Raw genomic sequence first — 15700 nt, 5'->3', positions numbered from 1 at the left:
CGATTTCATTGCCCACAGACGTCAGCCACTGGGCCGTCCCCTTCGCTGGCCCACTCAATTTCTTTGTGATCTGAAAGAAAGAAATAAATTATACACATAGAAAACAAACAAATAATCATCATTATAATTATCCAAAAAAACTGAAAAATGATCAAACAATAACAAAATGATATCAACAATACATTTCAAATTAGTGTGCAATTACAAATACAGATCAGACCTTTTTGGTGGAATCCATTTTTAAAGTTGACCCATAAGTGGAGGTGAGGGCTGCCTTGATATCCTCCAGCCTGGTGAGGATGTCCTTGCTGTACACAGTGAGGAGGCACTTGTAGTTTGGCACTGGCACAGGTGGTGGAGGTTCCTGAAACGTCAGCTGTTGGAGGCCGGGTTTGTTTTGAAACCCCATACACTCTGAGGTGTACCGACTCACCGCTGTAACCACTCCTCACTGTGGTTCTCTGTCAGTTGACCTATGAGCCGCACCGGTCCATTCCCCAGGGTCCTCTCACGCAACAAGCGAATGACACGTATGTGACAGGCAAGTCTGAAGAGGAAATCAATTCAAGTATAATTTTCAGGGACGCTTTTTGAAATAAATACTGTCAAAGGTCATAAAAAGCTCATACATAAGTGAATAAGAGGGCAAAATAATTACTTGCGGGTGAGGATGACCCTGAACTCGGACCGATGGGTCAGGTCTAACTGCTGCAGCACGGTGTGTCCCCAGGACAGGTAGCTGGACCTACACCTGGTGCAGATAAGGGTCTCTGACCATATTGTAGTGGTTGTCGATGTCCAGCACTTGCCGCACCCTCCTGTGCAGTCCACCACCACACAACTGATGTCCGGCACAGGCAGGGCTGGTGCACTGGAGGCGTAGCTTCCACAGCCTATAGGGCATCCAGACCAGGAGCCGGTGGGAGAAGAACCTGTCTGGAGTGGGAGCCTGATGGTATAAGACAGTTGGAGGTGGGGGGTGGTACCACAGCTGTAGACTGTCCTTCAGCTCCAGCTTGCCTTTGCTATTCCCCCGAAACACGGCTTCAGCCACCCACTTCTGGTCATGCTGCAGCATTGTCTGCGGCCAGAGCAATGGCAGTTCCACCGGGTCTGCAGGCTAGGTTGAGACGATAAGTTTACACAACATGAAACTACTTTGAACGACAAAATGTCTATATTTGAAGTGGCCTCTTACTGTGGTGTCTGTTGCTGGGGGAAGGAAGAAGGAAGAGGAGGGCTGGATGATGGGCCGGAGAGCTGGAGAGGGTTGGGGGTCAGAGGTTGATGTGGATGTGGCAGGAATCAGGTATCCGGCCTTCTTGGAGTCACTGGGCCGCATCCTGGAAAGGGTGCCACCCGGAGACTCCATAGTTCTGCTGGGCGTTGTGTAAAGTTTTAATGCAATAAAGAGGTGCAATTATGAACTTTCAACTTACATGCCCTTCACTTTTAAATGTGTATATTTCGAGTGGCATCTTACTGTGGTGTCTGATGCTGGAGGAAGGAAGAAGGAAGAGGAGGACTGGATGATGGGCTGGAGAGCTGGAGAGGATTGGGGGTCAGAGGTTGATGTGGATGTGGCAGGAATCGGTGGAGTCTGTGGAGTCTATTGAGAGGGGTTGGGTAAAGATTTAATACAATAAAAAGGTGTATTATGAACTTTCAACTTACATGTCCTTCACTTTCAATGAAATGAAGTGGTATTATATATATATTTTCACCTGGGTGGGTTTCCTCTGCACATTCCAATTAGGCCTGGCTGCAGCCACATGCGAGCCCCCAAACCTTGACTTTTCAAACAGTTCACAAAACGTCGGTAATGGTTATCCTAAGGTGGTTAAAAGTTGGTTGGTCAGTGAAACATAAAACCAGCACCACTAAGGGTAGAAAGTGACTATGTTTCAAATTCAAAAAGATGTAACTATGCAATAATACAGTATGCTTACTGTTTACTGGCTGCGGCGTCCACTTTGGCTGGTGGATGACCCTGCAATATACGTACAAAGACATACGACACATAATATTATACAGCCTTCCAAATGTTAATTTTGACACACTGATATTGCATCTATTGCATTCTATCTGCACAATTTGAAAATGTGGAAATGTGGGATAATTGGAGGCACCTTGTGAAATCCACACGAGCAGGGGTGATATTTCCCCCAAAGACTGGCCTGCCCCTTCGACTGAAGCGGGCACTCTTCTGTCTGTAACCATGAAGAATAACTATGTCGCCATTTTGTGTATGGCATCACATCTCCAAGTAACCAGAATTCAATGAATAACTATATCAACATTGCATTTAATAGTTAGGTTATCGGCTAGTTGTATCATTTACCTTCTGGTACAGTTTGTGCCACCTCTTCTGTCGAGGAGCAGGTCTGTTGCCCTCTCCAGAAGGCCACACTCCTGAGCTGGCAAACCTCTGCAGGCGTGCTAGCCATTCCCCATCACCCATCGCTTTGTGTGACTTAGACATGTTGTCCAACTGACATGATACAGAACACAGTGAATTGTCATTATAATAAAAAACATAAGACAAACAACACAAGAATAACACAAATCCGCACTGCCATTATAGTCATACCCAATGAGATAAGAGGGCCTACAAAAACACAATTGACACACTTAACAGTTTCAATGAAACCTCTGGGTCTCGAGGGATATTTTAATAGGGAGGGCAAAGTGGAGCTTTATCGGACTGATCCGATATTTTTTTCCGCGCAGCGAATTTCGCCTTTTGGTGTGCACAGCCTTGGTGTGGAAGGGCCTTTAGAATGTAGACCGCTGTGTGTTCACGTGAGTTCGCCAATACATTTCTCACAGAAAACGTCATTTGTCGACTTTTTTACTTCCCATAGAGGCGCACCGTCCAATCGCACCATAGGATTTATTTAAATCTTTAAAAGTTATTCATTTTCTAATCGTCATTCATTTCTCTTGTTTCTATCAGTGATTCGGCCTGATCCTTGAGTTCTGTTGCTATGTAAATGGGCTTTTAAGGCGGGACATACCGAGTATCCAGCGAAAATATTGACCGGGCTACAGTCACTTTTGACAGTTGGAACTGCCATCAACTGCCATGTATGAGCGCGCGAAGTAAACCAGTAAAAGCTATTGTTGCGTCACCATTTTCGAGCTCCATATACGTAAAGAATGGAATGGTCAGTGAAATCTGCCTGTATTTCAGCTTGGGGTCCAGCATTTAACATTGATGGCATGCTGGTAAAATGAGCCCTTAAAAGCCACAAAAACAGGAATTTTTGTCACATTTAAATTCCACCTAAGCAGAATTATTGTCCACAACACGTTAATTTAAGATTAAACTGAGATTGTAATCATAATATTCATGTTGTTTCCAGAAATACATTTTTCGGTTGTCCGCCATCAATATTTTTAACCATGTTAAGGTTCAAAATCACTGTATTAGCTGAAAGCATCTAGCTTCCCAAACTAGCACCAGTCTAGGTTACCTAAAGCTAATGCCGCTTAACAAAGTTGGGGTAAGTATTTGAATTCTGACGGCTGAGAGAGTTTACTCGTGTTAATGAAAACGTACCTGTTCGTCTTGATCGATCAACGGCTGTGCCGTCAGCAGTGCTTGTGCCTACCGCTTCGCTCCTCTACGAAAGTCTGACCGAGTGCGGTGATTGGACGCTTGAGCGAAAGTCTGAAAGCGCGCAGCGATTGGACGGCAAAACCTAGACCTGGTCATTTCATTGGGGAAGCAAATCTAGGACTCGGCATGCGGTTGGCGCTTGAAACATAGACCCAGGAACGCCATTGGATCTGACTTCTTCAGACTTTCGCTCGCCGGGTACCGCAATTTCCACACCCTCCGTGGAATGATCACTGAAGAGTGACGCTGGTACAACAATGCTGCAGGTTCAATGCGTAAAATGGCCGAGTAGCCCACGTGCTGCCGAAGATATCGATGAAAGGAAAGATACTCTGTCAGAAAGCACAGCAATTTATCTCTGGCAGTTTTCTCCTCCAATACAGCCATCCCTCAACAAGAGGTGACTGGAGTTGTCTTTAAATTCAAGTATCACATTGCTGCTCGCTTGTAGTAACTCTGGCCCATTGGAATTCCTCCCAGCACGATCGCTGAGCGACATCGATGTATCCGGCGCGCTGTGGGGCGCTCTGGCAGCCGGCACCGTCTCCTCGTTAGTATAGTGGCCTGTATCCCCGCCTGTCACGCGGGAGACCGGGGTTCGATTCCCCGACGGGGAGTTTGCCCTCTTGTTCTTCCCACCGACAAAACAAAGCAAACTTCAGGTAAAAGGAGTCTTGTCCCGCATCTCTCACGGGGAGGCGAAAGGGTAACAGCGCGCTCTTGATGTTGGCTTTTCACTTTTCTCCTGCACAGTCAGTAATCTACGCAAATGAAGAACAAATGACCATTGGCAGCAATGTTCCCGCACGGCCGCACGGCGGTTTTTGTAGAGGGTGAAATCTGGGGAACTTGTTTGCCACAGTGCTTTATCAAAAAAATGGCAGAAATCCTCAGAAGTTGATTGCGTCATGCGAGCGCGGTTTTATCACCCACCAGACTGTTGAGCGGTCAGCAGGCTCAGGTAGGGAGGTCAGGACAATTCACAAAAAAGGGAGCGCGGACAGTGTGCCGAAACCCGGGATCGAACCAGGGACCTTTAGATCTTCAGTCTAACGCTCTCCCAACTGAGCTAAAGCTGGGGAACATTCGTCTGTATAACAAGGGGAAGAAGGGGGAAAAGGGGGGGAGAAAAGGGAAAGAAATTCCAGGAAGTCGTCGGTTCGAATCTGCGCCGGCACAAAAGAAAAGTGCAGATATTTTGGTTTTTTGCTGTTTTTCAATCAATGGATTGACTTTTAGTATGTTTTGGCCCAGAGAAATGTCAATTATCAGAATTATCCAAATTCTAGCCTGCATGCATATCAAAGGCAGCCTTTTGAAGATCAAAATAACCATATTATTATATTTTATACATTATATTTGTATTATTATATAAAAATATCCATAAATAGCATTACATTTAACATGTAGAAGACCTAATTGTGAATGAATACAACACACCAGATTTCAATTTCACATAAAAGTATATTTATTAGCCTATTAACATATTTACATTCATGGACAGGTTGGCAGTATTTTAAAGAAACTGTACACTGTACAAAAAAACTGTAAAAAAAAAAAACCCCAAAAAAAAACCACACAAACACATACTACCGGCATGACGTATTTGTGCCCACCTCTTTTTATGGAGAGTAGCTCCCTTAAATTAATGTGCTAAAGCTGCCTCATTTTTCGCAGCCACTCCTCTTTGCTTTTGGTTTCTGTTTTGGGGCAGTAAATTTTCCCTTTATATTGGCTGTGGCCAGTTTCCCCTGTGCGAAACTGGCCACATTTCCTACACAAATTAGTTGTTACCATCCGGGTGTACTTCCTTTTTAGTGTACTCTCTGCAGGTGGAGAGGGCACAGGAGAAATGGCAACAGTGGTGTGCAATAGGGCAGTAGGCACAGACCCAACAGGAGCTGGTTTGGGTAGTAACCTATACAACTGAGGTGCCGTAGGGGCTGAGGTAGCTGAGGGAGAGGGCCGAATTGTTCTCAATTTGGTTTTTGCCTGCCCAGCTGTGTTTGCTGGCATGTTATAATGATGTAATTGGTGGCTGTAGTTTGGTGGCGCAACAGGCTGCACTCGTGCTGGTGGCAGGGTATCCAAAGTGACTGGCCTAGCCACAGGAAGCTGCAGCCCCTGCATAAGCACTGAGACCTCCTGAGCCTTCAAGCGCTCATTGTGCCAGGTCATCAGGGTCCTCTGGTTTACCTCCACTAATTGGAGTGTAGTCTGCTGCATCACTATCGCGTTACTCAATATTAACTGCCGTATTCTCCTATAATCTCTGAGAATCAAGTCCCACCTGGACACCGATACTGTGCCCTGTTTTTTGGGGCTGCGGTAGATGTTGCACAGCCTTATAAAAATCATCTCCACCAGACGACAGCAGTTAGGCCACTGTGCTGGAGAGCCACTAGAGCCTAGCACACACCTTTTGGTGCTGTCTACACCAGGAGTAAAAACTGCCTTCTTTTTTGGGGACCTAAAACTCCCCGTAACTAGCCTGGGATGATGACGGGCGGCATAGGTCACCCTGTCTTTATCAAACTGCTCCAGGTTCTGCCACAAACATATAATTGTTGCCACCTGTTGGTTTGTCATTGTCAGGCTGGATTGACTACGCAGTTCCACCAGGTATTCCGCCAACTCATCCACCCTGTCCAATCCAGGAACCCCATGTCCGTCAACCTGGAAATATATAACTGGTGTTTAGATGGGTGTACATATGCACTTTCATAGTTTCATTTAGTTTCATTATGGAAATCATACACTACTACATTTGTGTATTTGTTTCTCATTGGAAAATTACTAAATTATTGGGAATGTGACTACTATCATTTGACTACTATAGGGAACCTTACCGTTGCTGAGGGCACATGGCCAGGTGGACCCTGGGCAGAGAGCAGCTGGGCAGCAGGCAGCAGGCAGCACTGGAGCAGGTGGACCCTGGGCAGAGGGCAGCATCACTGGAGCAGGTGGACCCTGGGCAGAGGGCAGCTGGGCAGCAGGCAGCATTACTGGAGCAGGTGGACCCTGGGCAGAGGGCAGCATCACTGGAGCAGGTGGACCCTGGGCAGAGGGCAGCTGGGCAGCGGGCAGAGGGCAGCATCACTGGAACAGGTGGACCCTGGGCAGAGGGCAGCGGGCAGAGGGCAGCATCACTGGAACAGGTGGACCCTGGGCAGAGGGCAGCTGGGCAGCAGGCAGCACAGGAGCAGGTGGACCCTGGGCAGAGGGCAGCATCACTGGAGCAGGTGGACCCTGGGCAGAGGGCAGCTGGGCAGCGGGCAGCATCACTGGAGCAGGTGGACCCTGGGCAGAGGGCAGCTGGGCAGAGGGCAGCATCACTGGAGCAGGTGGACCCTGGGCAGAGGGCAGCAGGTAGCACTGGAGCAGGTGGACCCTGGGCAGAGGGCAGCTGGGCAGAGGGCAGCATCACTGGAACAGGTGGACCCTGGGCAGAGGGCAGCTGGGCAGCGGGCAGCATCACTGGAGCAGGTGGACCCTGGGCAGAGGGCAGCTGGGTGCTAACCAGAGGTGGAGCAGAGGGCGGCTGGGCAGCATCAGGCGCTACTGGTGGCACTAAACTTTCAACAATGGCCTCCTCTCCCAAGGTATCCACAAAGCCTTCATCCTCTTCCCCTTGTTCCTCTATATCAAGGTCCTCCAGCAACTCTGAGGTCCTGTCTGAGCCAGGGGTCATGTCCTCCAGGGGCTGTTTACTCTGCCTCAACAGGTATTGGACTCCAATAAGCTCCCCTGAGGAAACAGTGTAATAGGGAAAAAAATTAAGGGAAATTAAAAAGGGGTTCTCTGAAAGGCACACAATTGTGAACACCAATAAAACCACTTTTACCTGAACAGTGTGATATTAGTTTGTCATACATTTGTCACAAATTATCTTATCTACCTGTGTGTACAGCAGGGGGAGAAAATTGGGGGACCAATTTCCTGCCAAACAACGCGGTGTAGTTGGTGTTCACGGCATACACCAGCTCCCCTGTGTAGGTCCGCAGGGGTGAATTTCCACCACCTGCAAGAGCAGCTGCAGCACGGTCTTTATTCCAGCGGAATATACCTTCCAACAGATAGATCTGAAAATTTAAACTGTTGGCGCTGTTCCCTGTGAAAACCAAAAGAGGTCAATACATTACATAGAGAAACACAACAGTGAAGCACAATACATTACATAGAGAAATACAGTGTATTTGTTTGGAAAATGTGTATTATGTTAATTGCAATGAAATAAACAAACAGTAATGACAGGTGTGGTGTATTCTGCAAAGACAAACCTGGAATAAATCTGGCCAGGTGGCAGTGAAAGGACTCCAGCGACGTTGAGCCCCTGGCACACCTATAGGTTTTCAGGGCAATTCCACCCTTGGTGACCGTCCCCGTTTCTGTGTAGAGCTCTACATTTGGGGGGTCCTGAATGCAGCCAACATGTCGCTTCTGGACCCGCCACAAGTGCATCATCCGCACAGTGTCGAAGAGCGGAACACCCATGGAGTCTTTGCCCTTGTCCCCAATAAGCTCTTCTGTGAGCATGTCCACGAGGCTGATGGTGTTGTCTGTCCCTCGTGTCCTTCTCTTACAGTGTAGTGCCAGCTCTGCCTTGGAGATGTGCTTGTCCACTTCTGCATCCATCAGAACAGGCCAGCCTTCTTGGGTCAACTGCTCCCTTTTGGCCCTTCGCAGTTGGGCAAGGTCCCCAGCGTCCCATTCAAAAATGCACGCCGACAGCCTCGCCATAAAGATGGGATACAGCTGGTGGGCATCCGTTGTGACCCCTCCAGCCAGACGTCGGATGAAGTGCCAGATGTCAAGGCGGATAATTAAATTTGGCCAGCCACTAAACCTCTGCTTCAGCTTCGTGTCTCCCGCCTCCTTGCAGCAGTGGGAGTCCACATACAGCAGAGTCGGAGGAGCAACACCTGCCCTCCTGTATCGCTCCACCAACCCCGCTGTCATCGCATCTATTCCACCGCCTTCGTCTGCTGTCAGGACACTAATCAGTACCTGACCGATTTCATTGCCCACGGACGTCAGCCACTGGGCCGTCCCCTTCGCTGGCCCACTCAATTTCTTTGTGATCTGAAAGAAAGAAAGAAATTATACACATAGAAAACAAACAAATAATCATCATTATAATTATCCAAAAAAACTGAAAAATCAAATAATATAATAACAAAATGATATCAACAATACATTTCAAATTAGTGTGCAATTACAAATACAGATCAGACCTTTTTGGTGGAATCCATTTTTAAAGTTGACCCATAAGTGGAGGTGAGGGCTGCCTTGATGTCCTCCAGCCTGGTGAGGATGTCACCTGTCTGGAGTGGGAGCCTGATGGTATAAGACAGTTGGAGGTGGGGGGTGGTACCACAGCTGTAGACTGTCCTTCAGCTCCAGCTTGCCTTTGCTATTCCCCCGAAACAGGGCTTCAGCCACCCACTTCTGGTCATGCTGCAGCATAGTCTGCGGCCAGAGGAATGGCAGTTCCACCGGGTCTGCAGGCTAGGTTGAGACGATAAGTTTACACAACATGAAACTGCTTTGAACGACAAAATGTGTATATTTGAAGTGGCCTCTTACTGTGTTGTCTGTTGCTGGGGGAAGGAAGAAGGAAGAGGAGGGCTGGATGATGGGCCGGAGAGCTGGAGAGGGTTGGGGGTCAGAGGTTGATGTGGATGTGGCAGGAATCGGTGGAGTCTGTGGAGTCTATTGAGAGGGGTGGAGTAAAGATTTAATACAATAAAGAGGTGTAATTATGAACTTTCAACTTACATGCCCTTCACTTTTAAATGTGTATATTTCGAGTGGCATCTTACTGTGGTGTCTGTTGCTGGGGGAAGGAATGGTTATACTAAGGTGGTTAAAAGTTGGTTGGTCAGTGAAACATAAAACCAGCACCACGAAGGGTAGAAAGTGACTATGTTCCAAATTAAGATGTAACTATGCAATAATACAGTATGCTTACCATTGAAATAGACATTTTGGGCCGATTGACAGGACTGCACAGTGGTGTGCCTCGGCCAAGAGCAGTGCCCACTGTGCTAGTGCTGTGGGTTACGTCCTCTGCACTGGTGCTGGCGCTCACTGCAATAGTGCTGGAGGTGGCACCCACAGCACTGGTGCTGGCTGCGGCGTCCACTTTGGCTGGTGGATGACCCTGCAATATATGACATACGACACATAATATTATACAGCCTTCCAAATGTTAATTTTGACACACTGATATTGCATCTATTGCATTCTATCTGCACAATTTGAAAATGTGGAAATGTGGGATAATTGGAGGCACCTTGTGAAATCCACACGTGCAGGGGTGATATTTCCCCCAAAGACTGGCCTGCCCCTTCGACTGAAGCGGGCACTCTTCTATCTGTAACCATGAAGAATAACTATGACGCTATTTTGTGTATGGCATCACATCTCCACGTAACCAGAATTCAACATTGCATTTAATAGTTAGGCTATCGGCTAGTTGTATCATTTACCTTCTGGTATAGTTTGTGCCACCTCTTCTGTCGAGGAGCAGGTCTGTTGCCCTCTCCAGAAGGCCACACTCCTGAGCTGGCAAACCTCTGCAGGCGTGCTAGCCATTCCCCATCACCCATCGCTTTGTGTGACTTAGACATGTTGTCCAACTGACATGATACAGAACACAGTGAATTGTCATTATAATAAAAAACATAAGACAAACAACACAAGAATAACACAAATCCGCACTGCCATTATAGTCATACCCAATGAGATAAGAGGGCCTACAAAAACACAATTGACACACTTAACAGTTTCAATGAAACCTCTGGGTCTCTAGGGATATTTTAATAGGGAGGGCAAAGTGGAGCTTTATCGGACTGATCCGATATTTTTTTCCGCGCAGCGAATTTCGCCTTTTGGTGTGCACAGACTCATTAGAACTCATTAGTTTGTTAATCTGCGGAATTCCGTGCGGAAATTCGCGTGGAAAATCCGCCTTGGTGTGGAAGGGCCTTTAGAATGTAGACCGCTGTGTGTTCACGTGAGTTCGCCAATACATTTCTCACAGAAAACGTAATTTGTCTACTTTTTTACTTCACAGTAGAGGCGCACCGTCCAATCGCACCATAGGATTTATTTAAATCTTTAAAAGTTATACATTTTCTAATCGTCATTCATTTCTCTTGTTTCTATCAGTGATTCGGCCTGATCCTTGAGTTCTGTCGCTATGTAAATGGACTTATAAGGCGGGACATACCGAGTATCCAGCGAAAATATTGACAGGGCTACAGTCACTTTTGACAGTTGGAACCGCCATCAACTGCCATGTATGAGCGCGCGAAGTAAACCAGTAAAAGCTATTGTTGCGTCACCATTTTCGAGCTCCATATACGTAAAGAATGGAATGGTCAGTGAAATCTGCCTGTTTTTCAGCCTGGGGTCCAGCATTTAACATTGATGGAACGCTGGTAAAATGAGCCCTTAAAAGCCACAAAAACAGGAATTTTCGTCACGTTAAAATTCCACCTAAGCAGAATTATTGTCCACAACACGTTAATTTAAGATTAGACTGAGATTGTAATCATGATATTCATGTTGTTTCCAGAAATACATTTTTCGGTTGTCCGCCATCAACATTTTTAACCATGTTAAGGTTCAAAATCACTAATCGCACCATAGGATTTATTTAAATCTTTAAAAGTTATACATTTTCTAATCGTCATTCATTTCTCTTGTTTCTATCAGTGATTCGGCCTGATCCTTGAGTTCTGTCGCTATGTAAATGGACTTATAAGGCGGGACATACCGAGTATCCAGCGAAAATATTGACAGGGCTACAGTCACTTTTGACAGTTGGAACCGCCATCAACTGTCATGTATGAGCGCGCGAAGTAAACCAGTAAAAGCTATTGTTGCGTCACCATTTTCGAGCTCCATATACGTAAAGAATGGAATGGTCAGTGAAATCTGCCTGTTTTTCAGCCTGGGGTCCAGCATTTAACATTGATGGAACGCTGGTAAAATGAGCCCTTAAAAGCCACAAAAACAGGAATTGTCGTCACATTAAAATTCCACCTAAGCAGAATTATTGTCCACAACACGTTAATTTAAGATTAGACTGAGATTGTAATCATGATATTCATGTTGTTTCATGTTGTTTCCAGAAATACATTTTTCGGTTGTCCACCATCAAAATTTTTAACCATGTTAAGGTTCAAAATCACTGTATTAGCTGAAAGCATCCAGCTTCCCAAACTAGCACCAGTCTAGGTTACCTAAAGCTAATGCCGCTTAACAAAGTTGGCGTAAGTATTTGAATTCTGACGGCCGAGAGAGTTTACTAGTGTTAATGAAAACGTACCTGTTCGTCTCGATCGATCGACGGCTGTGCCGTCAGCAGCGCTTGTGCCCACCGCTTCGCTCCTCTTCGAAAGTCTGACCGAGTGCGGTGATTGGACGCTTGAGCGAAAGTCTGAAAGCGCGCAGCGATTGGACTGCAAAACCTAGACCTGGTCATTTCATTGGGGAAGCAAACCTAGGACTCGGCATGCGGTTGGCGCTCGAAACATAGACCCAGGATCGCCATTGGATCTGACTTCTTCAGACTTTCGCTTGCCGGGTACCGCAATTTCGGCACCCTCGGTGGGGCGGTCGGTGAAGAGTGACGCTGGTACAACAATGCTGCAGGTTCAATGCGTAAAATGGCCGAGTAGCCCACGTGCTGCCGAAGATATGGATGATAGGAAAGATACTCTGTCAGAAAGCACAGCAATTTATCTCTGGCAGTTTTCTCTCCTCCAATACAGCCATCCCTCAACAAGAGGTGTCTGGAGTTGTCTTGAAATTCAAGTATCACATTGCTGCTCGCTTGTAGCGCGCTCTTGATGTTGGCTTTTCACTTTTCTCCTGCACAGTCAGTAATCTACGCAAATGAAGAACAAATGACCATTGGCAGCAATGTTCCCGCACGGCGGGTTTTGTAGAGGGTGAAATCTGGGGAACTTGTTTGCCACAGTGCTTTATCAAAAAAATGGCAGAAATCCTCAGAAGTTGATTGCGTCATGCGAGCGGGGTTTTATCACCCACCAGACTGTTGAGCGGTCAGCAGGCTCAGGTAGGGAGGTCAGGACAATTCACAAAAAAGGGGGCGCGGACAGTGTGCCGAAACCCGGGATCGAACCAGGGACCTTTAGATCTTCAGTCTAACGCTCTCCCAACTGAGCTATTTCGGCACCCTCGGCGGGGCGGTCGGTGAAGAGTGACGCTGGTACAACAATGCTGCAGGTTCAATGCGTAAAATGGCCGAGTTGCCCACGTGCTGCCGAAGATATGGATGATAGGAAAGATACTCTGTCAGAAAGCACAGCAATTTATCTCTGGCAGTTTTCTCTCCTCCAATACGCCATCCCTCAACAAGAGGTGACTGGAGTTGTCTTTAAATTCAAGTATCACATTGCTGCTCGCTTGTAGTAACTCTGGCCCATTGGAATTCCTCCCAGCACGATCGCTGAGCGACATCGATGTATCCGGCGCGCTGTGGGGCGCTCTGGCAGCCGGCACCGTCTCCTCGTTAGTATAGTGGCCAGTATCCCCGCCTGTCACGCGGGAGACCGGGGTTCGATTCCCCGACGGGGAGTTTGCCCTCTTGTTCTTCCCACAGACAAAACAAAGCAAACTTCAGGTAAAAGGAGTCTTGTCCCGCATCTCTCACGGGGAGGCGAAAGGGTAACAGCGCGCTCTTGATGTTGGCTTTTCACTTTTCTCCTGCACAGTCAGTAATCTACGCAAATGAAGAACAAATGACCATTGGCAGCAATGTTCCCGCACGGCGGGTTTTGTAGAGGGTGAAATCTGGGGAACTTGTTTGCCACAGTGCTTTATCAAAAAAATGGCAGAAATCCTCAGAAGTTGATTGCGTCATGCGAGCGGGGTTTTATCACCCACCAGACTGTTGAGCGGTCAGCAGGCTCAGGTAGGGAGGTCAGGACAATTCACAAAAAAGGGGGCGCGGACAGTGTGCCGAAACCCGGGATCGAACCAGGGACCTTTAGATCTTCAGTCTAACGCTCTCCCAACTGAGCTATTTCGGCACCCTCGGCGGGGCGGTCGGTGAAGAGTGACGCTGGTACAACAATGCTGCAGGTTCAATGCGTAAAATGGCCGAGTTGCCCACGTGCTGCCGAAGATATGGATGATAGGAAAGATACTCTGTCAGAAAGCACAGCAATTTATCTCTGGCAGTTTTCTCTCCTCCAATACAGCCATCCCTCAACAAGAGGTGACTGGAGTTGTCTTTAAATTCAAGTATCACATTGCTGCTCGCTTGTAGTAACTCTGGCCCATTGGAATTCCTCCCAGCACGATCGCTGAGCGACATCGATGTATCCGGCGCGCTGTGGGGCGCTCTGGCAGCCGGCACCGTCTCCTCGTTAGTATAGTGGCCAGTATCCCCGCCTGTCACGCGGGAGACCGGGGTTCGATTCCCCGACGGGGAGTTTGCCCTCTTGTTCTTCCCACAGACAAAACAAAGCAAACTTCAGGTAAAAGGAGTCTTGTCCCGCATCTCTCACGGGGAGGCGAAAGGGTAACAGCGCGCTCTTGATGTTGGCTTTTCACTTTTCTCCTGCACAGTCAGTAATCTACGCAAATGAAGAACAAATGACCATTGGCAGCAATGTTCCCGCACGGCGGGTTTTGTAGAGGGTGAAATCTGGGGAACTTGTTTGCCACAGTGCTTTATCAAAAAAATGGCAGAAATCCTCAGAAGTTGATTGCGTCATGCGAGCGGGGTTTTATCACCCACCAGACTGTTGAGCGGTCAGCAGGCTCAGGTAGGGAGGTCAGGACAATTCACAAAAAAGGGGGCGCGGACAGTGTGCCGAAACCCGGGATCGAACCAGGGACCTTTAGATCTTCAGTCTAACGCTCTCCCAACTGAGCTATTTCGGCACCCTCGGCGGGGCGGTCGGTGAAGAGTGACGCTGGTACAACAATGCTGCAGGTTCAATGCGTAAAATGGCCGAGTAGCCCACGTGCTGCCGAAGATATGGATGATAGGAAAGATACTCTGTCAGAAAGCACAGCAATTTATCTCTGGCAGTTTTCTCTCCTCCAATAACGCCATCCCTCAACAAGAGGTGACTGGAGTTGTCTTTAAATTCAAGTATCACATTGCTGCTCGCTTGTAGTAACTCTGGCCCATTGGAATTCCTCCCAGCACGATCGCTGAGCGACATCGATGTATCCGGCGCGCTGTGGGGCGCTCTGGCAGCCGGCACCGTCTCCTCGTTAGTATAGTGGCCTGTATCCCCGCCTGTCACGCGGGAGACCGGGGTTCGATTCCCCGACGGGGAGTTTGCCCTCTTGTTCTTCCCACAGACAAAACAAAGCAAACTTCAGGTAAAAGGAGTCTTGTCCCGCATCTCTCACGGGGAGGCGAAAGGGTAACAGCGCGCTCTTGATGTTGGCTTTTCACTTTTCTCCTGCACAGTCAGTAATCTACGCAAATGAAGAACAAATGACCATTGGCAGCAATGTTCCCGCACGGCGGGTTTTGTAGAGGGTGAAATCTGGGGAACTTGTTTGCCACAGTGCTTTATCAAAAAAATGGCAGAAATCCTCAGAAGTTGATTGCGTCATGCGAGCGGGGTTTTATCACCCACCAGACTGTTGAGCGGTCAGCAGGCTCAGGTAGGGAGGTCAGGACAATTCACAAAAAAGGGGGCGCGGACAGTGTGCCGAAACCCGGGATCGAACCAGGGACCTTTAGATCTTCAGTCTAACGCTCTCCCAACTGAGCTATTTCGGCACCCTCGGCGGGGCGGTCGGTGAAGAGTGACGCTGGTACAACAATGCTGCAGGTTCAATGCGTAAAATGGCCGAGTAGCCCACGTGCTGCCGAAGATATGGATGATAGGAAAGATACTCTGTCAGAAAGCACAGCAATTTATCTCTGGCAGTTTTCTCTCCTCCAATACAGCCATCCCTCAACAAGAGGTGACTGGAGTTGTCTTTAAATTCAAGTATCACATTGCTGCTCGCTTGTAGTAACTCTGGCCCATTGGAATTCCTCCCAGCACGATCGCTGAGCGACATCGATGT

General features: G+C 47.8%; 1 protein-coding gene and 4 non-coding genes across 5 annotated transcripts; all 5 read right to left on the bottom strand.

Moving 5' to 3' along the window:
- Positions 1 to 745: 745 nt before the first annotated feature.
- Positions 746 to 10301, bottom strand: LOC133111127 (uncharacterized). Its single transcript, XM_061221275.1, has 9 exons — positions 10114 to 10301; positions 9918 to 9998; positions 9666 to 9785; positions 8857 to 8946; positions 7903 to 8704; positions 7521 to 7733; positions 6472 to 7369; positions 1199 to 1331; positions 746 to 1081 (listed from the first exon to the last, which is right to left on the bottom strand). Exons 1-9 carry the CDS (start codon positions 10252 to 10254, stop codon positions 746 to 748), a joined length of 2814 nt encoding a protein of 937 aa, XP_061077259.1. The 5' UTR covers positions 10255 to 10301.
- Positions 10302 to 12758: 2457 nt separating this feature from the next.
- On the bottom strand, positions 12759 to 12831 carry trnaf-gaa (transfer RNA phenylalanine (anticodon GAA)). Its single transcript has one exon. It is a non-coding gene; the product is annotated as a tRNA-Phe (tRNA).
- Positions 12832 to 13616: 785 nt separating this feature from the next.
- On the bottom strand, positions 13617 to 13689 carry trnaf-gaa (transfer RNA phenylalanine (anticodon GAA)). The gene has a single exon. It is a non-coding gene; the product is annotated as a tRNA-Phe (tRNA).
- Positions 13690 to 14475: 786 nt separating this feature from the next.
- Positions 14476 to 14548, bottom strand: trnaf-gaa (transfer RNA phenylalanine (anticodon GAA)). The gene has a single exon. It is a non-coding gene; the product is annotated as a tRNA-Phe (tRNA).
- Positions 14549 to 15334: 786 nt separating this feature from the next.
- trnaf-gaa (transfer RNA phenylalanine (anticodon GAA)) lies at positions 15335 to 15407 on the bottom strand. The gene has a single exon. It is a non-coding gene; the product is annotated as a tRNA-Phe (tRNA).
- Between the last annotated feature and the right edge of the window lie 293 nt (positions 15408 to 15700).

The sequence above is a fragment of the Conger conger genome, chromosome 15, assembly GCF_963514075.1.
Source record: "Conger conger chromosome 15, fConCon1.1, whole genome shotgun sequence".
NCBI lineage: Eukaryota > Metazoa > Chordata > Actinopteri > Anguilliformes > Congridae > Conger > Conger conger.
The sequence above is the reverse complement of the archived record's forward strand: the minus strand, read 5'-3'. Positions and strand labels throughout refer to the sequence as shown.